This window comes from Solanum stenotomum, chromosome 12, assembly GCF_019186545.1.
Source record: "Solanum stenotomum isolate F172 chromosome 12, ASM1918654v1, whole genome shotgun sequence".
Taxonomy (NCBI): Eukaryota; Viridiplantae; Streptophyta; class Magnoliopsida; order Solanales; family Solanaceae; genus Solanum; species Solanum stenotomum.
The window spans coordinates 36,052,984-36,079,678 of NC_064293.1; the positions used below are offsets into that span (position 1 = coordinate 36,052,984).

The 26,695-nt window shown below is 29.8% G+C and overlaps 1 protein-coding gene and 2 pseudogenes across 1 annotated transcript in view; 2 read left to right on the forward strand and 1 right to left on the reverse strand.

Moving 5' to 3' along the window:
* Positions 1-7,158, forward strand: part of LOC125847395 (ethylene-responsive transcription factor ERF098-like) — an 8,647-nt gene extending 1,489 nt beyond the window's left edge. The window contains exon 2 of the mRNA XM_049527022.1: positions 6,538-7,158. Within this exon, the coding sequence (XP_049382979.1) occupies positions 6,538-7,158 (621 nt within the window). The remainder of the gene's footprint in view (positions 1-6,537) is intronic.
* Positions 7,159-14,580: 7,422 nt separating this feature from the next.
* On the reverse strand, positions 14,581-20,035 carry LOC125847396 (glycine-rich protein 2-like; annotated as a pseudogene).
* Positions 20,036-20,040: 5 nt separating this feature from the next.
* Positions 20,041-24,498, forward strand: LOC125847397 (glycine-rich protein 2-like; annotated as a pseudogene).
* Positions 24,499-26,695: the final 2,197 nt, after the last annotated feature.

Consider the following 26,695-nt stretch of genomic DNA (forward strand, 5'->3'; position numbering starts at 1 on the left):
CGTATTAGTAGGAAGAAAATTATTCAAATTGTAGGATGTGTTTGGTATGAAGGAAAATGTTTTATTGGAAAATAAGTTGGTTTCTAACTTATTTTCTCATATTTGGTTGGTGAGTGGAAAATATTTTCTAGTGTATGATTGATGAATGAAAAACTTTACCACTCACCAACCAAACACCCGACCCGAGACCTGACCTCGATCCCAACACCTGACTCGAGACCCGATGCGACCTCAATCTCGATCTTGACACCCGACCCGAGACCTGACCACGACCTCGACTTGAGACATGTCCTTGACCCCAACTCGAGACTCGACCTCGATACCTAACCCTAATCCAAGAACCACTCCGACCCCGACAGTCGACGACTCTGATCCTGAAATTTGACCTCGACACCCAAGTCGAGACTCAACCCCGATCCCGATCTTGACCCGAGATCCGTCACTTGATCCGAAATTCGACCTCTAATTTTAACTCGAGATCCAACTTCGATTCAATTCGGAACTCGAGAGTTGAGACTTGAATCGAGGTCAAGATTTGGGTCTCAAATTGAGAATTAGGAATAGAATCTAGGATTAGTATTGAGAATCGATACCCAAGACTTAAGTTAGGATAGAAAGTTGAGGTGTGTAGTTTAAAATGATTTTGGAAAATGTTTTCCTAACTTTTTTTTAAGGGAAGTCATTTAAGGAAAATAAGTTGATTTGAAAAACATTTTTCAAAATATTTAAGGCTTTCTTCCCGCCAAACACATTCATAATATTTAACGTTCTCTTTCATCTCTGTATCTAATTTTCTCATCCTCTTATGTACATATAAAGTACTTTGGCTGGGCTACCTGGAGAGAGTAGAAACTTTAGTAGGAGTATATTATTTTGCGATTTGGCTTTTTGACGATTTACTCAAAATATTTAATTATTCTAGTAGTAATAATAACAATATGCACAATAAATAATAGATCTCATAAATAGAGTCCAAAATCGAATTATTCATGTTGTATCGACAAAGTTATACTTTTATCAGATTAATATGCAAATAGAATTTATCTTTAAAAGTATATCCTAATGGAAAAACCTTATAAGACATCTGTTTTAATTTAGCCATCCATTTTTTTAATTTGAAATTTATATAAGAAAATGGTTTTAATTTGTAAAAATACACGTGTTGTGTGAAAAATATAGGAAAAAACAAAAAGACATGCAGTCAGTTACAAAAATGGATCCTTAATTGTCATTTGATCACACAAGGAACTTTTTTTAAAATAAGTTATTGCCGACTTCAGCTGATGAGTTTTTAGGTGTCACGCCTTTGAAAAATTAGTATGTCATGCTTGCATCATTATATTTTGGTTCTATATTTTATTGTAATTGATATGCCAAAATGTAGGTAAAGATAAACTATAAAAATATCAATACAAAGTTATTTCTGTTTATAAAATGACCAATTGAAAAACTTTTTTGTTATGGGTTTTAGGAATTCAGACTAAATTAAGATTATTTTGTAATGTTTATAATTAGAAAGTAATGAATTTCCTTTTTGCTAATATGTTGTAAACTTTTTAACGAATCTAATTTTATTTAACCCTAGAATTTTTGTTTTGAAAACACGATATTTGTTGGCTATATTGCATTATTCCTAAAACTTTTGAAACTCTAACAAGGGAAGTTATGATAATTTATGTTAGTTTATTATAATATTTAGTTAATTATTTTCTGAATAGCTATATGCATATAACCTTAAAAGAAATATATTTTTATTGATTAGATAACACCAACGTAAAACAATATATATACATATTTTTTATTAAACTGAAACAACAGTTATATTTATCTTATATATATAATATGTAATTTACTGCGTCAACTAAATTAACGATTTTATTTATAGTATATATAGTAGGCAATCTACTTAATTAACCATAGAAAAAATATTCTATTATTGATAAATATTAGATAGATAAAACCTTATTTAACCTATCAACTACAAAATACAAATACAATTCAATATTTATAAGTTGATTGGTGTTCCCCACAAAAACCCTTAAAAAACATTTTTGGATCTCCTTATTTTCCTGAATGGAGTAAAAAAGAAAAGCAAGTTAAAATAATCTTTTTAAATTATGTTAAATTGAACAAAAATGATCTCCGTTAATAGTTTAATTTTAAAATGTTCCTTAATGTTAATAATTTGGTCCAAAAGTATTGGATCAAACATGCCCTTTTGCTAAAAAACATATTGTATTTGAAAAAAAAAAAACACATTATTAACTAATTCAAGCAGGTTAAGTATCACTATTCAAGTGNAAGTTATTTCTGTTTATAAAATGACCAATTGAAAAACTTTTTTGTTATGGGTTTTAGGAATTCAGACTAAATTAAGATTATTTTGTAATGTTTATAATTAGAAAGTAATGAATTTCCTTTTTGCTAATATGTTGTAAACTTTTTAACGAATCTAATTTTATTTAACCCTAGAATTTTTGTTTTGAAAACACGATATTTGTTGGCTATATTGCATTATTCCTAAAACTTTTGAAACTCTAACAAGGGAAGTTATGATAATTTATGTTAGTTTATTATAATATTTAGTTAATTATTTTCTGAATAGCTATATGCATATAACCTTAAAAGAAATATATTTTTATTGATTAGATAACACCAACGTAAAACAATATATATACATATTTTTTATTAAACTGAAACAACAGTTATATTTATCTTATATATATAATATGTAATTTACTGCGTCAACTAAATTAACGATTTTATTTATAGTATATATAGTAGGCAATCTACTTAATTAACCATAGAAAAAATATTCTATTATTGATAAATATTAGATAGATAAAACCTTATTTAACCTATCAACTACAAAATACAAATACAATTCAATATTTATAAGTTGATTGGTGTTCCCCACAAAAACCCTTAAAAAACATTTTTGGATCTCCTTATTTTCCTGAATGGAGTAAAAAAGAAAATAAGTTAAAATAATCTTTTTAAATTATGTTAAATTGAACAAAAATGATCTCCGTTAATAGTTTAATTTTAAAATGTTCCTTAATGTTAATAATTTGGTCCAAAAGTATATTTATTGGATCAAACATGCCCTTGTGCTAATAAACATATTGTATTTTAAAAAAAAACACATTATTAACTAATTCAAGCAGGTTAAGTATCACTATTCAAGTGGGTTAAAAAATGATTTCACACTTACTTATAAGAAAGATTTGACCATTAAAAATACACAGCATAATTTTTTAATTGAAAATATATATATAGAACATACAAATAATATGGCCCTCGATTATGTTCCAGTATTTTTATAATCAAATACTTAGTAGATATGAAGTGTAATATCTTTTGCAATAATAATTTACGGACGTTTTGATTAATTTTTCTTTAAATAATAATTGCGATGTCAAATAAAGAGTTTGTTCCACTGTCACGGTTAAAAGGAAAAAGTTTTGAGAAAAGAAAACAAAAATTTGAGCATAGCCATATTTTTTTTTATTTTTTAATTAAAAAAGAAACAAAAATTATTATGTATATAAAGAAATGTTGCTTTAATGTATAAGAACGACGTGTGTCATGTTTAAGAAATAAATAAGACAAAAAGACATGCAGTTAGATACAAAAATAAATATTTATCATTTGACTAGAGTGGAACAACTCTTTCAAACAAGTTATTGCCGACTTCAGCTGACGAGCATTGACGTGTCACTTCTCTTATTTTTAAATCAATAATATTTAGTATAATTTCACAAGTGTACTGTGTACTAATAAATCATTGTTACTACACATTATGTCGTAATTAGACTACTAAATCTCCTTTTGAGTGATTTTTCTTTTGATAGACTTTTTTTTTAGTGATTCACTTACCTTTAAATATATTTGTTTGGTTATGTTTAATAAAAACATTTTTTGGCAAGTAAACTTAGTGGACCTTGACAAAATTCACGTAATTTTTGCTTTGACATAACTAGTTTGAATATAACTACCATAAGTTAATCATTAAATAATCATTTTTCCAAAATGAATGTTGATAACTATTTAAAATGGCTATTTGCATCATCATATTTTATTTCTATGTATTATTGTAATTGATATGCAAAAAATGTAGCTAAATGTAATTAAACTATAAACATATCAAAACAAATTTGTGTCTGTTAACTAAATTATGCAGTCTTAAGAACTTTTTCATTTTTTGTGGCTTAGAAATTCCGACTAAATAAAGATTATCTAGTCTTGTTTATAATAGATAATAATAAGTAATGGATTCCCTTTCTACTAACATGTCGTAAAACTTTTTAACAAGTCTTATTTTACTTAACCCTAGAGTTTTATTTCTAAAAATCAATTATATTTGTTGGCTATTGCATTATTTCTAAAAAAAAAAAATTAAAACTAAACGAACAGAGCTAATAATTTATGTTAGCTTATTATGATATCAGAGGCAGAATCATGAGTAGGAGTTTGGGGGTTCCAAATTTTAGGGCAGAAGAGAAAAATATTGCAAAAGATGTTTTCTTTTGAAAAGGAAATGAAAAACATTTTCACCACCCTTTCTTACACTAAGCTATCAATCAATTTTATTAGGGGTTCACAAGTTAATATACATATATATTTATAATTTTTTTTATTACAAATAGAGTCTATGAAAAAGCTTGTGGGTTCATTCGAACCCACGAATCCCCACCTAGCTCCGCCTCTATATAATATAATAATAAGTATACACTTTATTAAACTGAAATAACGATTATATTCATCGTATATATNCAATTTTATTAGGGGTTCACAAGTTAATATACATATATATTTATAATTTTTTTTATTACAAATAGAGTCTATGAAAAAGCTTGTGGGTTCATTCGAACCCACGAATCCCCACCTAGCTCCGCCTCTATATAATATAATAATAAGTATACACTTTATTAAACTGAAATAACGGTTATATTCATCGTATATATAGTATGTAATTTACGGCGCTAACTTAATTAACGATTATACTTGTCGTACATATAACACATTATTTATGCATAGACAAAATATTCTATTATAAAAAAAAATATTAAATTGAACCTTACTTTAATTTAACGTATTAAATTGCCTATCACAAAATTTAAGGCTATGCGGGGTGGAGCGGGTTTAAAGTTGTGCGGGGTGGGTTGAAGTGAGTTTTTTTAAAACTAATGTGAGGCGGGGCGGGTTACGGGTATATGATATTTTATGTGGGTTCAAACTTAATTTTAGTTTTTATATGTTATAAGAGTGATAGATCATTATTTATTAAGATTATTTCTTTAAAGCAACTAAACTATTCAAGATAATAAATGAAGATGATTCAATAAACAATAATACAATTTCTTACATGTTTCCCAATTGACCTCTAAAAATAAAATTTTAAGTCACTTTCCTAAGAAATTAATAAAACTTAATGAAAAAATGAATTTATATTTATGAATTTTATTTTTAATATCAAACTTAACTAGAAAAAGAAAATATTAAAAAATTATGGGGGTGGGGTTTATGCTGAGCGAGTCTATGCGGGGCGGGGTGGAGCGGGTTGAAAATGAAAAAAAATGTTATGCGGGATAGGGTGAAGTGGGGTGGATTAAAAATTTTAAAGGTTAAGCTCAACCTGCCTCATCGTTATCCTTACTCATATTCTCGAGTAGAGTAAAAATAGAAAAATAAATGGAAAAGTGTAAAAAAAATATCCTTAAATTATGTTAAATTGAACAAAAATGTCCTTCGTGAATTGTTTAGTTTAAAATGTCCTTGCTACAAGTAATTTAATCCAAAAATAGGTCTATTATTACTTAATTGGGTAAAAAATATAATTTTTTTGGCTAATAAATATATTGTATTTTTTCTTTTTCACAATACTCTTTATCCTATTGCATTTTGGATTTTTCACAATATTTTTATCAAGAAAATTTATTTTTACTAAGAAAAAGCAGATTTTGATCTAATTAAATCATAATAAAAATATATTTGGACTTAAGTATTATGGAAACCATTTTAATTTAATTTCATACTATTTAAGGACATTTTGATGATTTTTCTATATAAGAACAAAAAGAACAAATAACCAAAGGAAATTTTTTTAGCTATCTTTTTATGTGAAGGAGGGTGTGGCATGTAGTAAAATAGAAGAAGACAACCGGACTTGTAGTTTCACAAGAGCTGAAAGATACAAATATGTATGTGTCACTCTCCACATGACATCAAAATGCCTCTAATTTTAATTTTTTTTTATATATTTTCCAAAACAACTCACAAATCACCCTTCAGAGTCATCTATATAAATCACTCTCCCTCTTCCTTCTCTATTCACTTATATTCTTCTCTTCGCAAAAAAAAAATTAAAATAATTCTTAAGAGATGTTTATATAAACTAGTTTCCTCATCCTCTTTGTTCACTCATTCTTCTCTTTACCAAAAAGAAATAAAATCTTACTAGCTAGGCTCTCTCTCTCTTCCTTTTTTGTTCGCTCATTCTTTTCTTCGTATAAAAAAGTTACTTCCATTTTTCAGATGATGCAACAGAAAAATGATAAGGCAATAGTTAACTTAGATGATGATGACGAGGTACATTTTAAGGGTGTGTGGAAGCTGCCATGCGGCAGCTACACAGCTGAAATCAGGTATCCCGATCAGAGGAGAAATATCTGGCTCGGATCTTTTAATACTGCCGAGGAAGCTGCCAGGGCTTATGATACTGCAGCAAGGAAATTCAAAACTAATTTTCCACCAGTATCTAAGGATTACCTTCAAACCACCACCAGAGATTTTCTTTGCAAAATTAATCATAATAATGTCATGAGTGATCATATCCTTCCAAATCAGAGCAGAAATAATATCGCATCATCTTCTAGATCAAGCAGCGATGCGGTGAGTTTTTCATTGCTTAATCAAAATCCTAATGAGTTTCGTCGTTTTAAGACGGTTACAGGAACTTCTGTTGTCATGTCAACGGAATGTGATAAGGACTTATTGGAGACTTTAATGAAAGCTGGAGTAATACTTCCGGATCCAAAGATGAGCAGCCAAAAGGAGACTCTAGATTTCATGGGTGTCGGCCCCGTTCAGCCTCGAACCGCTAGTGCTGAGCCTCCAAATCTTGAGCTCAGCCTTGCACCACCAGGAAGCATGTGATCGAAGGTCGCATGCCTCCATTATTATACAAGGTGAAAGTCAGGGTGGATGGTTTCTATAAGAAAAAATAAATTCTACCTTTTTAAAAAATGTTTTTGTAAATAGGAATGTGGCATGTTGTAACCATTTCAATATTAGTATATGTATCTTCAATAATATTAATTTAGAAAATTTCCGTCGTCTTCATTCTATTTTTCTGCCGCTTCCAATTTTTGTTTGATGAATTTTTGTTTGGTTGTTTGATCGGAAAAGGAAAATACATGACGGAACCTTGTGGATTGAGAGAAGCTGTTTTGTCTTTCAGTTTTAGCTAAAGTAGCAAATTAACACGTACTATATTACGTGGGATTTTGTCATTACTATACCAAGTTTTCTATTATCTTTTGACTTCTTGTGAAAAATGTGTTTTTAATATGAATGATTAATGTGATATTCTTTTCTAATTTTATATCAATATAATGTATTTTTTAAAACAAAAAAAACCCATGTTCATGGGTATTTAAAATTCAACAAATGTTAAAAAGAGAAAGTTTCAAATAAAAATGCAATAAAAGATAACAGAATGAAAAAAATTTCCTGCGTGAAAGATAAAAAAAAAAGAAGAGATATTTTTTTTCCCTAACATATAATGTTTTTATTATATAAAATCATGATTAAGGATTTATTTTAATTAATCAATTAAATCTTAGCCATTAAACTTAACATATGTCATCGATTTTTAATCTAAACAAGAACTTGAAAAAAATAAAAAAGAATAGAACATTGATTTAAACCATAACACGAAGGTACAAGGTTACACCACATGTCACCTTACTTATTTTTTTAAAAAATATTGTTATTACTAAAGATTATGTTGTAACTAAATTAATAAATTTCTCTTTTAGTGGTTCACTTACCTTTGAGTATTGTTGATTGGTTTTAAACTTATGATTACTGAAAATATTCTTTTTGATAAGCAAACTTAGAGGACCTTAAGAGAATTTTTTTAGTAAAAGTTCACGTAATCGTAGTCAACAATTCAATAATTATTTTTTCGAATGTAAATAATTGGACCAAATTAAATGTATCCCATGAGAAATGACTATACAAATAACTCTCCCTCTTCTCTTTTCACTCGCTGAGTCTTCTTTATATACAATTTTTTTTTTTTTGTTTTTTCAAATGGCAAAGAAAAATAACAGCGAAGTGACGGCGATAGCAGTGATTGTACCACCAAACGAAGTGCGATATAAAGATGTAAAAAAGAGGTCGTGGGGGACGTATGTAGCTGAGATTATAAACCCCATCCAAAAAGTATGTGTCTGAATTGATACTTTCAAAAATAGGAAGAAGCTGCAAGGGCCTATGATACATCAGCAAGGATGTATCACGATCCTAAAGCCAGACTTAATTTTCCGCCGACAAATGAGGATAACATCGAAATATACTAATAATTGAGAGAAACTGTTTTGTCTTTCAGTTCAGCTAAAGTAGCAAACTAGCACGTACTATATTACATGGGATTTTGTCATACTATACCAAGTATTCTATTATCTTTTGACTTCTCATGGAAAATGTGTTTTTAATATAAATGAATAATGTGATGTTCTTCTCTAATTTTATATCAATATAATGTATTTTTTTTAAAGCCCGTGTTCATGGGTATTTAAAATTCAATAAATGTTAAAAAGAGAAAGTTTCACATAAAAATAACATAAAATGGGAATGAAAAAAATATTCTGCGTGAAAGATAAAAAAGAAGGAAGAGATATCTTTTTCCCTAACATATAATGTTTTTATTATACAAATCATGATTAAGGATTTATTTTAATTAATCAATTAAATCTTAGCTATTAAATTTAACACATGTCATCGATTTTTAATCTAAACAAGAACTTGAAAATAATAAAAAGAATATAACATTGATTTAAACCATAACACGAAGATACAAGGTTACACCACATGTCACCTTACTTATTTTTAAAAAAAATATTGTTATAACTAAAGATTATGTTGTAACTAAATTAATAAATTTCTCTTTTAGTGATTCACTTACCTTTGAGTATTGTTGATTGATTTTAAACTTATGATTAGTGAAAATATTCTTTCTGATCAGCAAACTTAGAGGACCTTAAGAGAATTTTTCTAGTAAAAATTCACGTAATCTTAGTCGACAATTCAATAATTATTTTCCGAATGTAAATACTAATTAGTGGACCAAATTAAATGTATTCCATGAAAAATGACTATATAAAGCACTCTCCCTCTTCTCTTTTCACTCACTGAGTCTTCTCTATATATAAATTTTTCTTTTTTTATTCAAATAGCAAAGAAAAATAACAGCGATGTGGCGGCGGTAGCAGTGATTGTACCACCAAACGAGGTGCGGTATAAAGGTGTAAGAAAGAGGTCGTGGGGGACATATGGAGCTGAGATTACAAATCCCATCCTGAAGGTACGGTCTAGCTTGGTACTTTCAAAAATCGGAAGAAGATGCAAGGACCTATGATACATGAGCAAGGATGTTTCATGACCCTAAAGCCAAACTTAATTTTCCGCCAACAAATGAGGATAACATCGAAACATGCTAATAATTTAGAAACTTAATTATGTCTAGTAAACTCTTATTTATTTTTATTGAATTTTAGATCATCAAAAAGAATTAGTAGTCATATAGTTAATCAAACAAACAACTACTAAAGTCACCACGAGACTAACTATAGTACTCAGCTCTTTTAATCAAAAAAAGAAAAAGGAAAATCACCTCTTTTAATTATAAAAATCATTTTGCAACTCAAACAAATAAGTAAGAAAGAAGGTAACACCATCAAGTAGAGCAAACATAATGGAAATGTAATCCTCAAAATTGAATTAGGAAATGCATAATAATAGTCTACTTGCGCATAGTTAAGATATTCAATTATTAAAAAATATTACTTGTAATTATACGAAACCTTTTTTTTTTTTACAAATCTTATTTTGTTTTAACTTATCACATACAAAATGCAAATGAAATTTAATATTTTTAAATGGATTAGTGTTTCCCCAAAAAATCTTTAAAACTCTTTTTTGGATCTCCTTATTTTTATTAACTTGAGTAAACATATAAAAAACAAGAAGGAAAAAATTATATATTTTTTCCCTTTATTTGATGAGGGTGGGTGGGGCGTTGTCCGTGGGAAAAATAGAAAAAGATACTTAATAAAACATGCAATTTTATAATGTTAGTCGTGTATTAAGAGATAAAATTAAATTAAATGTGAATATATCATTCACACCTATCAAAATAAAACATAAAAATATTGCTTAACTAAGAATGTATTTGGTTCAAGGGATGAATATTTTTTGTTTTGAAAAATAACTCAATTTAGTATTTATTACCTATTTTTTATTTGACAAATGAATTAAAAAATATCACCCCAAAATATTTACAGGTAACCTAACGAGTAATGAGCTTGGAATGAGATTTATTATTCCTACTATTTTATTTAGAAAAGTCACAAATTTCATTTTCAAGCAACTTAATTATATGTACAATGTATTTTACTAAAACAACTCAAATTCCTTGTAAATTCATTACTAGAGAAGAAAATGTATCCCCCTGCAAAACGGCTAAACCAGTCTTTTTTTTAACTCACCGAGTCTCTCTATATACAAAATATTCCTTCTATATTTTCAGATAAAATTCATTCAATATTTTTAGATGGTAGTGAGAGAAAACAGCGTTACAGCTATGACAACAACAATTGTAACCAATTGAGGTTCGATATGGGGGTGTAAGGAAGAAATCAAAGGGGAAGTACGTAGCTGATATTACAAATCTCATCCAGAAGGTACGTGCATGGCTTGAGACCTTTGATACGAAAGAAGAGGCAGCAAGAGCATGTGATAAAGCGGCGAGGATGTATCGTAGTCCTAAAGCCCAAATTAATTTTTCAATGTCAAATGAGGATAACCTAGAAAATTCTAAATCTTTTTTCATTTCTCATACATCTTCTGATGATAGAAGTAATGTATTAATTTTGAAATTTAATTATGTCTTCTTCGTTGTATTTTTTTTTGTCTTTTATAAGAATCTTAGTATTGACTCAATTTTGTTCCTCCTTTCTATTAATTTATTTCCTTGTGCTTCTAAAATTTTAATAAATGTAATACTGTATACTTCACTACTATTTTTTTATTTATTACTATATTATTATTATTATTCTTATTATTACTGTTATCGTTTTCACTATTTATTAAAATTACTAATGTATTATATATCAACACCAATATTCTTATTTCATTGTCGTCCTCTTTAAGATGATTGTCGTTACTTTATTTCAAGTTTCTTAGTTCCTTATCTTTTTCCTCCTTTCCTATTCTCTCCAGATTTCGCTCCCTATCTCAGCCATGGCAGTGATGTTAGGATTTATTGATGTATGGAAACTATGAAGGTAACATTAGTCTGTTTGCTTTGTTTGAATTTTATAAGTAATACATATAAGTTGCTGCTTAATTCTCTGTAATAGTTCTAGTTTGAAAGTTGGTATTAATTTTAGAAATACTATTATGAATCATGCGTACTTAAACTATTATTGCAGCACAACCTTATGTTTAATCATAAAAAAAAAGAGGAGTTCTAAACTCTTGAATATTTGTCGAAATCTGTTAGCTAAAAGATTGTTTTGTACTTCTGTTAATTATTTGCTTAAAGTTAAACATTAGGTATGTGATTATTTACCATGTTTAAGCTAGTTAATTAGCTTAATATTTTTATTTTGGCTAAGATTATGGTTTAAATGTGACTCTATTGATTCTTGAAAAGTTGTAGTAGCTTAGTCAAAGTCCCTTCTTCTTTTGATCATGTCATAATATTGCATCTTTAGGATACTATAATGATTTACCTTTGTCAAATTGATCATGGAAACAAAAGGCATGGTTTCCAGATTAATTGTGTTGTGTTAAAAAACATTGTGTTGTGTTATGAATGGTATGGAGTTGCTTAATTTTTAAATTATTTGTTGTAGCTTTGTCTACTTACTTTATATACACTTTTGAGAATTAAATCACTCTCTTTAACTTTTTCATGTTCTTTTCTTTGTTTGGCATGTAAACCACCGAAGTTGAAGAGTCTCATTTTAAGACTCAATGTTACCACGAGACCTTAAACGTGCATCTGCATCTTTGTTTGTGGATATCGCTTCCTAGAAACTCCATCCGAACATAAATGAACTACGAATTAGGAGGAAGTGACGGACATTCCTTTCTCTATTCTTGTTAAATAAGTTTTGCGTATTTATTATGTGTTTTTATTTACTCTTAACTAACTAACTGTGTGTTATTTACATTTGTTACTTGTTGTGTATGACGTTTAATGTTTCGAGTATTCTAACGACAACTAATTCTCTCGAATAGCTTCGAATTTGTTAAATAACACAATATGAAAGAGTTGTTGTATATTACTATATTAGTTTGAAACACGGTCTGCCTTACTCTTCAAATCAGTTAATTTGCCGACGCCTTTACTTTTATGATATAGAAGTTCTTTGAAATCAGTCAAGTTCACCCTGTTTTTTTTTTTCTTTACTACTTCTCATGCTTTAATTTTGATAAATGTTTTCAATCTCTTCTTAAGTTCAAATGGGTCTTCTTTGTTTCAAACAAATAAAAGTTTTACAAATATAAAATCCTTTTGGCTTCAGTTCACTTTCAACAAAAATAAAAAAAACCTTTATAAAATATTGTTTCAATCATCGACTTCAAAGTTTTCTAATACTTAGCTTTAACACATAATTTTTACATCTTCACACTTAGCCTATATAATTAGTCAAGTCCAGTCGGTTAACCATTTTTAATGGATCTTAAAAGATACTTAATACCTTTCCTTTAGATTAGTTGAACCCTTACCTAGAATCTTATGTTTAGTAAGACCTTAAAATTGAGATAACTTTAGACATTATTTAACCATATTAGGTGCCCTAATTAGTTGGCGAATCTTTAAGTTATTTAATTTATTTAGGAATCACCAATATGTTGTACACTATTTGACCCAATTAAAATGGGGTATAACACTTAGTTGGATAAAATTTTATTTGATTGCATTGTTCGATCGGGAAGCCAAAAGATGAGGGAGCCGTGTGTAATTAGTTTTCCTTAATTATGTATTGATCGTATAATCAGAGGTAGGATATAATCTCTTGAACACAAGACTAGTTCGTTCAATGATTTAACATATTCAAAATCTATTTTAATGTTTCAAATTAAATGTGATTCAGTCACATTGACCTACATCCATATATAAAAGAGAAGCATATTAACTGACATCGACAAATACAAAAGAAAGTACCACACACAAAAAAGTACTCCCTCCGTCCACAATGTTTGTCAGGGTAAGGTCATGCACACCCCTCAAGGAAAATTTAATAGAAGGTGTAATTTGACTAATATAACCCTATTATACCAAGAATACCAAAAGTCTACATAACTTTTCAATTGAACTACACTATCATTAAGGGCAGAATTGGAAAAAGGTGATTAATTGTTTCTTGATTGTTTAAATTGACAATTAATCTTGGACATCTATTTTTAGTATACCTGCCAAATAATTGTCGACGGAGGGAGTACAAATTAGAGTGATTAAATACTTTATATCAAATTTAAATAAGTCCAACTCTTTTCTAATTTTGTATCAATATAATTTATTTATTTTTCAAAAAGGGCCCATGTTCCTAGGTATATAAAATTCAGCAAATATTAAAGAGAGAGTTTCAAATAAAAATGCGATACAAAATTAATGTAAAATGAGAATGAAATATAAATATCTTGCGTGAAAGATAAACAAGAGGGAAGAGAAATTGCTTTAATTTCCTAACATGCATGTAATGTATATATTATATAAATTATGATTAAAGATTTACTTTGATAAATTAAATCTTAGCCATTAGATCAATTTATGTCATATATCAATAATTCAAGCAAGAAATTGAAAAAATGAAGAAAAGAAAACTCGAAGGTACAAGGTAATTACACATTTACACCACATGTCACCTTTACTTATTTTCTTAAAAAATTTATTGTTTCCAAAGATTATATAAGTTGTAACTAAAAAAATAAATTTTCCTGATTCACTTACCTTCGAATATTGTTGATTGATTATAAACTTATGATTAATAAAAATATTCTTTTTGATAAGTAAATTACTTAGTGGACCTTCAGAGAATTTTCCTAGTCAAAATTCATGTAATCTTAAGAGTATTGACTATATTTATTAGGGATTTATTATTAGTCAATAATTCATTCCAAATGTAATTAATAATATATGGACCAAATTAAATGTATCCCTTTGAGAAACAGCTATATAAATCACACTTCTCTTCTTTTTTTCACTCACTGAGTCTTCTCTATAAACAAAAATTCCTTCAATTATTTTTTTTAGGTAGCAGCCAGGACTTCAAGTCATGATCAATGACCACCATTGATGCATTCACAGGCATAATCATTGTCCTCACCACACTTGTAGCAGCCACCACCACCATCTCTGCCACCACCACCACGGCCACCACCACCTCGTCCATCACCGTCAGAGTATCTACCACCTGCGCCGTCATAGCCTTCACTCTGGGTACACTCCCTAGCAAAGTGGCCACTTTTCTAGGGAGTGTATCCAGAGTGAAGTCAATGGCGGTGGAGGTGGTAGATACTCCGGCAATGATGGCCGTCGTGGCGGTGGTTGTGGTCATGGTGGCCGAGGTGGTGGTGGCAGTTGCTACGAATGTGATGAGGACGATCATTATGCCTTAAGTTTACAACATGTTAATAGAAAGGAAATTCACTACTTATGAATTATAAATATGTATAATTAAAATATTCTTAGTTGAGTCAGATGTCTATTAAACGTAATCTCTTCATCTCTCCGTTATGTTCCATCGCATGTATCAATGTAATATTTTAAAATTTTGAATAAACTACTCACATCTTCATATTAATAAAATGAAATTTATACAACATTATCGTTGGCATTAACTATAAGCATGTTTGTAGAGCAAATCGAACTTCATAGTTTTAGGAAATTTACGTGTTGATATAAGGAAATTTACGTGTTGATATGGGTTGATTAGTGGTTATTATATTCGTAAAGGAAAGAGTTGTTTAATTACACTGTGCATACATACACATTTAATATATAGATTGTTTCATCTATTTTTCTTGTTGATTTTTTATGCCTATACAATTCAGAACTGGTTTGTCAATTAATTATAAAAATAATCATTTTGCAACTCAAGCAAATAAGTAAGAAAGAAGGTATAACCAGATGGAATGGAAATAAATCCCCAAGATGGAATAAGGAAATGCACAATACATAGTCTATTTGTGCATAGTTAAAATATTCTATTATTAAAAAATATTACTAGCATTTGACAAAACCTGTTTTTCTTCTTCTTCTTTTTTTGGTTTACAAAACCTTATTTAGTTTTAACCTATCAAATACAAAATGCAAATGAAATTCAATAATTGTAAATGGATTGGTGTTTCCCCAAAAAACTCTTTAAAACTTTTTTTTAAATCTCCTTATTTTATTGGCTTGAGTAAACATTTAAAAAACAAGAAGGAAAAAATTATATATATTTTTCCTTTATTTGATGAAGGCGGGTGGGGTATGGTCCATTAGGAAAATAGAAAAAGATATGAATAAAAATGCAATTTTATAATGTCAAGTCATATATTAAGAGATAAAAATTAAGTTTGAATATATCATTCACACCTATCAGAATAAAACATTAAAAATTTATTTAACTAAGAGTATATTTTGTTCAAAGGGATGAATTATTTTGTTTGCTTTAGAAAAAAAAGTTAATTTAAATATTTACAGGTAGCCTAATGAATAATAAATTTAGAATGCGATTTATTATTTCTACTATTTTGTTTAGATGTAACGACCTGTTTCCGTCGTTATAGAAAAGCCAACGGGGAAAATTTGGGACCGAAAAACTTTTTCGTAGTATCTAGAATTTTTCCAACCTTATCCAGATTTGGACGAAATCAGAGTCTTTGAGGTGTAGGGAAATCTGGTAACAATCGGTTGAATCATTTATGATTTTGATTACATGAGTAGTTAGATAACTTGTTAAGGAATTCGTACGACTTTACAGAATTGAATTCGGGCGAGTAGAACTCCCGGAATCGATCTTAGCGTAAAGGATATTTACTGAGCGTCGTGGGTTAGAGGTGTGTTGTGAAATGGGAATTTTGGAATTCTTGAAATAGCTCTCTATTTCGTTTTGGCCACTTTGGCGGGGATTATTGCCGCTGTGGCGGGGTGGTGGCCGTTGTGGCGGGCCCGACGCGAAATAAAGTCGTTAATAAACCCCTAAACGACCTTATCTGACACTTTTCAATTTTTAGAGCTAAGGAACGAACCCCAGGCAACTTTTACTCGTTTTCCACCATTCTTGAGGCTAAAGGTAAGTTTTTCACTCACCGAATCCATTGTTCTATTTATAGAACGTAATAGAATGGGTGAATATTAATGGGGGAGGATTTTGTTATAGATTCTATGGTGGAAACAACCCTAATTGGATAATTGGGATCATGGGTTTGATTTAGGGTTCATAGAATTGTTATAGTTTCGGGTAATTAGCCATTGTTTGTTGATTCCCGTGTTATTATGATTGTTTGTAGACCAATAACATGTGGAACGAATTCGAAAAGGGGAAGATCAAGTTTCTTAGGGTTTCAAGCTTGTTTCGAGGTAGGCGATGGTTATGATTCTATGATTGTGTGATATATGCTTGTTTTTGCTTCATTATGATACTTGTAGTATATGTATGAATGTTGCAATGTTGATCACATTTGTTGTAAATGAGATAGATATTGATGAATGCAATGAAATCATAACTTAAATGTATGATCTTAATGATATACTTGTGATTGTGATAGTGGTGTGTGAATGGGATAGGTTGCCATGTTCCGGTATAAAAATGGGACTGGTTGCCACGTTTCAGCATAAATATGGGATCGGTTGCCACGTTCCGACATGTTAATTGTTGGGCTTGGGTTCCATGAGAGGACCAGATATAAAAATGTGAAATTGATCGTTGTTCGTAAATGTTGATAATATTGTATATGGTGATATATATACATGTGATTATATTGTTGTCTTGACTTGTTTATGTTACATTAGTGGGATAATCGTTGATCCTACCAGTACATTATGGTTGTGTACTAATACTGCATTTGCTCTTATTTTTGTTGAGTACAGGGCATCTTCAAGCGGCTGCTGACAGACCTCGCTTAGAAGATTAGTGATCGTCGCTTCAAATTCATGGGTGAGCCAATTCTTCCGAGCTGCCATGGAATTCTCTTTCGTCTATGTCCACCATTTTCGGACTTAAACATTTGTTTTAGTTAGTTCATTAGTATGGAGTTGCATCCCTTTTTGTTTTAGACTTGGTTCATTGTTAGAATGTTTTGGTATATTGACTTTCAGGTTCTAGGTTATTTCTTCCACATTGTTAGTTGTTAGATCTTTTGTTGAAGTTTATGGGAACTTCAGTTTTTAGCTATTATTTCTGCTTTCTTATACTTAAATGCCTTAGTTTTAGATTAGTTGCTTGGTTTTGGGTTGTAGTAGTGGTTCTCCCACTGGAGTGTTAGTGTGTGTACCAATCACGACGGTCTGGGTGGTGACATTGAAGAGTCAATTTTTTTCATTTTCAAGCAACTTAGATGTTTAATGTATTTTACTAAAAACAAGTCAAATGCCATGTAAAATGCATTACTAGACCAAATGTATCCCTTGAGAAACAACTATAAATCAGTCTTCATCATTTTTTACACCCACTCAATCTTTTCTGTATACAAAATATTTCTTCTATGTTTTCAGATTAAATTCCTTCTATATTTTCAAATGACAAAGAGAGAAAATTCATTGTAGCTATAGTGACGGTGGTTATAACCCCCAACTGAGGTTCGATGTAGGGGTGTGAGGAAGAGGCCACAGGGAAAGTACGAAGCTGATATTACAAACTAGAAAGTATGTGTCTAGCTTGGAACCTTTGATACACAAGAAGAAGCCGCAAGGGCTTATGATAAGGCAACTAGAATGTATCACGGCGATAAAGCCAAACTTAATTTCCCGATATCAAATGAGGATAACCTAGAAAATGACTTTGTAGCTACAGTGACAGTGGTTGTAACCCCAACTAATGTTCGATATAAGGTTGTTAGGGAGAGGCCACAGGAGAAGTACGAAGATGATATTGCAAACCCCATCCAGAAGGTACGTGTCTGGCTTGGGACATATGACATGAAAGAAGAAGCAACAAAGACATTTCAAAAGGCAGCGAGGATGTATTACTACTACCTTAAACCTAAACTTAATTTTCCGACATCAAATGAGGATAACCTAGAAAATCCTAATATAAATAACAAGAATCTCCATCATGAGCTCAATCTTGAACGCATACTTGCTCCGCCAGAGAGCAAGTGAAATTATCCGCATTTGTTATCAAGTATCGCATGCATTACATTTATTAAAAGAAATAGTTTAATTTCCCTTTTTGATTTTTTGTAAGGAAAAACAAGGAGTAATACATAAATCTGTTCTTATTTCTCATATATCTCCTGATAATAGAAGTAATGTTGTATAAATTTAAAATTTTGATTATGTCTTCTTCGTTGTATTATTTTTCTATCTTTTATAAGAATTTCAATTGGATAATTTTTTATCTAGTTCCATTGTTCGATCGGGGAGCCAAAAGATGAGGGTGTCGTGTGTAATTAGTTTTCCTTAATTGTGTATTGATCAGGTAAATTGGAGGTAGGATATAATCCCTTGAACATAAGACTAGTTGGTTCAGTGGTTTAGTATATTCAAAATCTACCTTAATATTTCAAATTTAACGTGATTCAGTCACCTTGACCTACATCTATAACCAAAAGAGGAGCATATCAACTGACAAATACAAAGAAAGTACCACACATAAAAAAAAGTATAAAATTAGATTAATTAAATACTCTATATTAAATTTAAATAAGTCCAATTTTTTTAAAAATTTATATCAATATCATATTTCTTTTTGAAAAAGGACCCACGATCCTAGGTATTTAAAATTCAATAAATATTAAAGAGACTATTTATTGAATTTTAAGCTGTAACTAAACTAATAAATTTTCCTTTTTAGTGATTCACTTACCTTTGAGTATTGTTGACTGATTATGAACTTATGATTAATGAAAATATTTCTTTTGATAAGTAAACTTAGTAGACCTTAAGAGAATATTCCTAGTCAAAATTTATGTAATCTTAGTTTTTAGCAAACTAGTAAAAGTATTGACTATATAGATTGTTAGTCAATAATTCAATAATTATTTTTTTTTCAAATGTATTTAATAATTAGTTGACCAAATTAAATGTATCCTTTTGAGAAACGGCTATATAAATCACTCTTTCTCTTCTTTTTCTCACTCACTGAATCTTCTCTAAATATAAATTAATATAGCATGGCCACCACCACAACGTCCACCACCGCCGCCCTCACCTCCACTTTGGGTACGCTCCCTAGCAAAGTGGCCAAACTCGTTACACTAAAAACACTCACTTCTTCCTCCACCACCTTTTCCGCCATCATAGCCGCCGCCTCCACCGTATCCACCTCCATAGCCACTGTCTATATCATTGTACCCATAGATACCATCTCGGCCACCACCGTAGCCACCATCTTGGCCACCTCCGCCACTGTTGCCACCAGATCCTCAAGAGATTGGTGCTCTATTAGGCCAGTAACATCAACAACCTTGGTACAACCATCATTTCCAGAGTCAATCTCGTACTCAACAGCCTCACCATCAGTCAGGCAATGAAAACATTCAGATCTATCCCGGATTGATGAACAAAGAGATCATTAGAGCCATCGTTAATGATTCAGTGATGATGGCTCTAACAATCTCGTTGTTCATTAATCCGAAATCAGATCTGGAAGTTTTCATAGCCTGACTGATGGTGAGGCTGTCAAATACGAGATTGAGTCCAACATTGATAGTCGTATCAAGGTTGTTGATGTCACGGGGCTTGATGGAGCACTTGTATGTTGAGGATCTGGTGACCGCGGTGGTGGAGGTGGCCGAGATGGTGGTTATGGTGGTGGCCAAGGTGATAGCCATGGATACAGTGGTGTAGACAGTGGCAATAGAGGTGGATACGTTGGAGGCAGCAGTTACGGCGGTGGAAGAGGTGGTGGAGGAAGCGGTTGTTTTCAGTGTGACGAGTTTGGTCCCTTTAATAGGAATTGTACCGAAAGTGAAAGGGACAGCGGCGGAGGTGGTAGATACTCCGATGGTGGTGGTTGCGGTGGTGAAGTCAATGCTTTGTTAATTAATGATATTAATTAACACGCTATGTTAATTAATGATAATATTCTTGAAATTTTTAAGGTTTACATGTAAAGACTTTTGAAAGTAAATTTTGATTTGATTGTATTCCATTTATAACATATTATCTATTATATAATGAATTTTTTCTATATTTCATGATTATTCATATCAGTACCAGATTACTAGCGTTGCACTATTATTTAGAAGTACTACTACAATGGTACATCCCTTTTATTTAATTTTTTCCAATTCAATTTATTCTAACTATTATTCCATCACTACTCGAACAACGACAAAGTAATTTCCTGTCAATTGGTATCGACAAGCTGCAAAGTTTTCATTGCACAACTTATAAAAGTACTATATAGTCTTAATAAGTTGATTGACAAATGTAAAAATATATTAGCCATTGAATATAAATTTTGGAGATATTACATTTTCTAACAAAAGTTTTATCGTGATTTGAAGGTTTCATTATTTAACTCTCTTAAAAAAATTGGTTTACCTATATGTTGGGATAAGATTAATTTGATTGACACTTGAGGGGATATAAGTAATTGCCTTCTATATATGTTATTGCCATAACTAAAAATCTTTGAAACTGTTTTTTGGATCTCCTTATTTTATTGACTTGAGTAAATATTTTTAAAAAAAATTACGGAGGACAAATAGCAATAAAAATAAGGATATTTACTTCCCTTTACTTGTTGAGGATGGGTGGGGCATGTCTGGTTGGAAAAATTGAAAAAGATAATAAAACATGCAATTCTATAATGTCAATCATGTACTAAAAGATTTTTAAAAAAAATGTGAATATACGCACCTATCAGAATAAAATATAAAAATATTGCTTAACTAAGAGTGTTTTTAGTTCAAAGGATGAATTTTATTTTTGTTTATTTTGGAAAATAAGTTAATTTAATACTTACTTACCTATTTTTTATTTGGCAAATAAATTTAAAAATGTCACCTCGAAATATATAAAGGTAGCCTAACGAATAATGAACTTGAAATGAGATTTATTATTTCTACTATTTTGTTTAGAAAAGTCAATTTTTTTTCATTTTCAAGCTACTTATATGTATAATGTATTTTACGAAAACATCCTTCTGAGAAACGACTATATAAATCAGTCCCCCTCTTTCATTTTCACTCACTAAGTCTTCTTTATACAGAAAATATTCCTTCTATAATTTTGGATTAAATTCCTTTTATATTTTTAGATGGCAGAGAGAGAAAATTGCACTGTAGTTGCAGTAACCCCAACTGAGGATCAATATAAGGGTGTGAGGAAGAGGCCAACTGGGAAGTACGGAGCTGTAATTACAAACCAAAAGGTACGTATCTGACTTGGGACCTTTGACACAAAAGAAAAAGCTACAAAAGCTTATGCTAAGGCGGCAAGGATGTAACGCGGCCCTAAACCAAACTCAATTTTCCGAAATCAAATGAGAATAACCTAGAAAATGAGGAGCTCAATCTTGAACTCACCATCGCTCTCTCAGGGAGTGAATCAAACTGTATAGCACATCAAGTATCGATTGCAGTTATTTGAAGAAACAATTTCCTTTCCATTTTTGTTTTTCAGAAGAACAAAGAAATACAGAAAACTTAATTATGTCATGTTCATTGTATAATGAATTTTTATACGTTCATGAATATTTATATCATTATTTGAACCACGACAAAGTGGTTTCCTATCAAGGTCTCGACAAACTATTATGTTTTCATTACACAACTCATAAAAATTACATATATAGTCTTAATTAGTTGATTGACTAACTTATTGTAAAAACATTAGCCATTAAATATTTATTTTGGAGATATCACATTTTCTAACCGAAGTTTTATCGTGATTTTAGATTTCATTGTTTAACTCTCTTAAAAGATTTGGTTTCCATGTATGTCGGGATAGTCAATTTGACGACAGTTGTAACCCTAATTGAGGTCCGATATATAGGTGTGAGAAAGAGGCCAAAGGGGAATTAGTATGAAGCTGATATTACAAATCCTGTCAAAAAGGTATGTGTCTTGCTTGGAATCCTTAATACGAAAGAAGAAGCAGGAGCATATGATAATACGACAAGCAAGTATCACGGCCCTAATACCAAACTTAAATTTTCGACATCAAATGAGGATAACTAGAACATCCTAATAAAATTGATGAGAATCTTCATCATGAGCTCAATCTTGAATTCAGCCTTGCTCCCCAGGGAGCATGTGAAACTGTCCACATTTGTTATCAAGTATCCCATGCATCACAGTTAATAAGAGAAATAGTTTAATTTCCCTTTTAGATTTTTGTAAGGGAAAAAAATAATACAAAGTTTTTTTCTTATTTCTCAAGATGATAGAAGTAATGTTATATTAATTTAGATTCTTAATTATGTTTATTTCCTTGTATTATTTTTTTCTTTCTTTTATAAGAATCTCACTTGAATGAATTTTTTTTGGTTGCATTGTTCAATTGACAAGGGAAAAGATGAATGGGCAGTGTGTAGTTTATTTTCTTTATAATTGTGCATCGATTAAGTAAAACAGAGGTAGGATATATATAAAATCTCTTGAGCACAAAATTAGAGTTGGTTCAATGGTTTAACATATTCAAATTTCACCTTAATGTTTCAGATTTAACGTGATTCAGTCATCTTGACCTACATCCATAACTAAAAGAGGAGCATATTAATTGATACCAACAAATGCAAAATAAAGTACCACACACAAAAAAAAAAGCATAAAATTAGAGTAATTAAATACTCTACATCAAATTAAAATAAGTTCAATTATTTTCTAATTTTATATTAATATAATTTATTTATTTTTTTAAAAAAAAATGACCTATGTTCCTTCCTGGATAGTTAAAATTTAATAAATGTTAAAGAGAAAGTTAAAAAATAAAAATACAATAAAAAAAATTAATTTAAATGAGAAAGAAAGATAAATATCCTGTGTGAGAGATAAACAAGAAGGAAGATAAATTATTTTTCCTAACATATAATGTATTTATCATATAAATTATGATTAAGAAATTACTTTGATAAATTAAATATTAGTCATTAAATTTAATTCACGTCATATGTCAATAATTCAAGCAAGTAATTGAAAAAAATGGAAAAAAGAGAAATTTGGTCCATAAAAGAACTCGAAGATACAAGGTAATTACACTTCATGTCATAGCTAATACTTTCATAGTTATATATCATATTTGTTGTAGTGTAAATAAACTAATAAATTTTCCTTTTAGTGATTCACTTACCTTTGAGTATTATTGATTAACTATGGACTTATGATTAATGAAAATATTATTTTTGATAAGTAAACTTAGTGAACCATAAGAGAATTTTTTCAGTCAAAATTCACGTAATCTTAGCTTATAGCTAAATAGTTAATAGTATTGACTATATATATTATTAGTCAATAATTCAATAATTATTTTTCTAAATTTAATTAATAATTAGTGGACCAAATTTAATGTATCCCTTTGAGAAACGGCTATATAAATCACTCTTCCTCTTCTTTTTCACTCACTGAGTCATCTGTATATACAAAAATTCCTTCAGTTAATTTTGTTTTTAGTAGCAGTTAGGACTTCAAGTCGCGATCAATGACCACCATTGGTGCATTCACAGGCATAGTGATCGTCCTCACCACACTTGAAGCTGCCGCCACCGCCACCATGGCCACCACCGCCTCGTCCATCACCGTCGAAGTGTCTACCACCTTCGCCGCCATAGCCTTCACTCTGGGTAAACTCCCTAGCAAATTGGCCACTTTGCTAGGGAGTGTACTCAGAGTGAAGGCGATGGCGATGGAGGTGATAGATACTCCGATGATGATAGTCATCGTGGTGGTCGTCGTGATCGTGGTGGCCAAGGTGGTGGTGGTGATTGCTACAAATGTGGTGAGGATGGTCATTATGCCAGTGAATGCACCAATTGTGTTTGGCTATATTTTTTGGCAAGTAAACTAGTGGAAGAGAACTTCCCAATTCTGTTTTTATGTAAATAGTTAAAGTAATGACTATATTAGTAAATAATTCAATAATTATTTTTCCAATTGAATTTTTGGATGCTATTTAAAATGATTATTTAAATATTATCACGCCATGCTTGCATCATTATATTTGGTTTCTTTGGGCTATTGTAATTGATATGCAAAAAATGTAGTATAACTATATTAATTCAAAATTAATTCTGTTAACTAAATTATGCATTTTAAAGATTTTATAGAGAGAAATTAATTAAATAGCTATTTTAAAAAAATTAATCAAATTTTTATTTTCACTAAATTAAAACAAACACATCAATATTATACATAATAAAAGAATTAAAAATTAAATGTTGATGTTATTTTAACATTACTATTTAAAGATAATTAAAAATATCAAGCAAAAATAAATTTAGCAATTATTCCACAAATTAAATCACTATATATGAAAAACTCGGCACAAAAATATATAGTCCTTATTTATTTTTTTATTTTTTTTAAATCCCACAAAAGTATTGTTGTTGCATTTTTTCTAATCCTATAAAAGTATTGTTTTTAAAGTATTTCTAATCCTACAAAATAATAATATAAAAACATAAATAAAAAACTATTATATAGAAATAAAAAATAAATTTTAAAATGAAAATGTACCAAACTTATGCTAATTAATTAATAAGAGATATATTGATAAATATGTATATATGGCAGAGATATGTAGGTCTTGAAAAAATAATTTTTTGCTTCTATTTTTTTGTAGAAATAATTGTTAGAAACACGCCTAAATTATTAATTTTTTTTGAGTTTCATACTTAAACTATTGAGAGTGTGAGTTTCATACCTAAGTTTTAGCTATAAGAATATAACTTTAATTATGATATTTATTTTCGTCACTAATAGTATATATAATTGGTGACAAAGATGTTATTGTCTCTAAACAATCTGTGATTCACTGACAACAAAAAAATTGTCACGAAATATGTAAGGTGTTAAATAGCGACGACTTAAAATTTGTAGTGAATAATTCACCTATTTTCGACAAAAAAAATTCATAGCTAAATACAATATTTTTTGCTACAATTGTTCATAATTACAAGTGAGAACTTACAAAAAGAATAACATAAGTGCTTCATAAGAAATAGACAGAGTTCTTTTGTTAATTTGCGAGGGAAAATATTAAAACCAACGAATTCGGTCCATTTTGTAAAAATGAAAAAGTTCAATTCATGAATTTTCTTAAATTACACAATTATGCATCATTTCAAAAATACAATCCAGGTTATAACTATCGTGAGTGGGGTATGATTCTGCCACTAGATCACTAATATTTGTTGGTTTAACACTTTTGTTTTTTATTTGATACACTTTCATCGATAAAGACGATAGAAAAAATAATTTCTCAAGTCTTGGTGCTAATTTTTGTGCGTGTCTATTGATTTGTGATTGGTAAACTGTATAGACTAAGTCGATCTATTTGCTTCTGTCTAAAAATATGTAGTTACTTAATAGTAATTTCACAAATGCACGTAGATCAACTATACAACGATAACATCGACTTACAAACTTAGACTTTGCAAAGGTGCGAAATATTTCATGAATTTCTATTAACTTTTCCATCAGTGTGAAAATCGAAATAAACTAAAAAAATGAAAGCACAAATGAAAGAAACGAACAACCTAGGATTTCAAATATATTATGATGAAGTACTATAGTTATGGGTATCGATGTTTTTTTTTTACAAAACAATTGATTTACTGACCTAATTGAACCGACTATTCAATTTTTTAAATAAAATCAAAAGTTTAATTTTATTTAAATTTATAATTGTACTATTTAATTTTTAAAATTTATAAAATAACTGAATAAAATAACAGAATCGTACTGAATATATTTAAAGATATGTTAAAAGATATACAGTTTAATTAAAATATAATCTACATTTGAATGAATTGTGGGTAGTAAATTTCATGCACTTGTGTATGTGTATAAATAATCATATAATATATTATATCTACAAAAGTTAAATTTGAAAAAAGTGAATGAAGTAGAAAATAAATTTAAAATGAGAGACAAGAGAGAGTTGATCTGATGGTAAACACTCCTCACTTCCAACCTTAAGGTTATGAGTTCGAATCCCCAAGAAAGCATGATGTGGGAGCTCCTAGGGAGGAGTTTAAAATAAATTTGAGATGGGGGTAGGGGGTGGGGAGAGGATAATAGG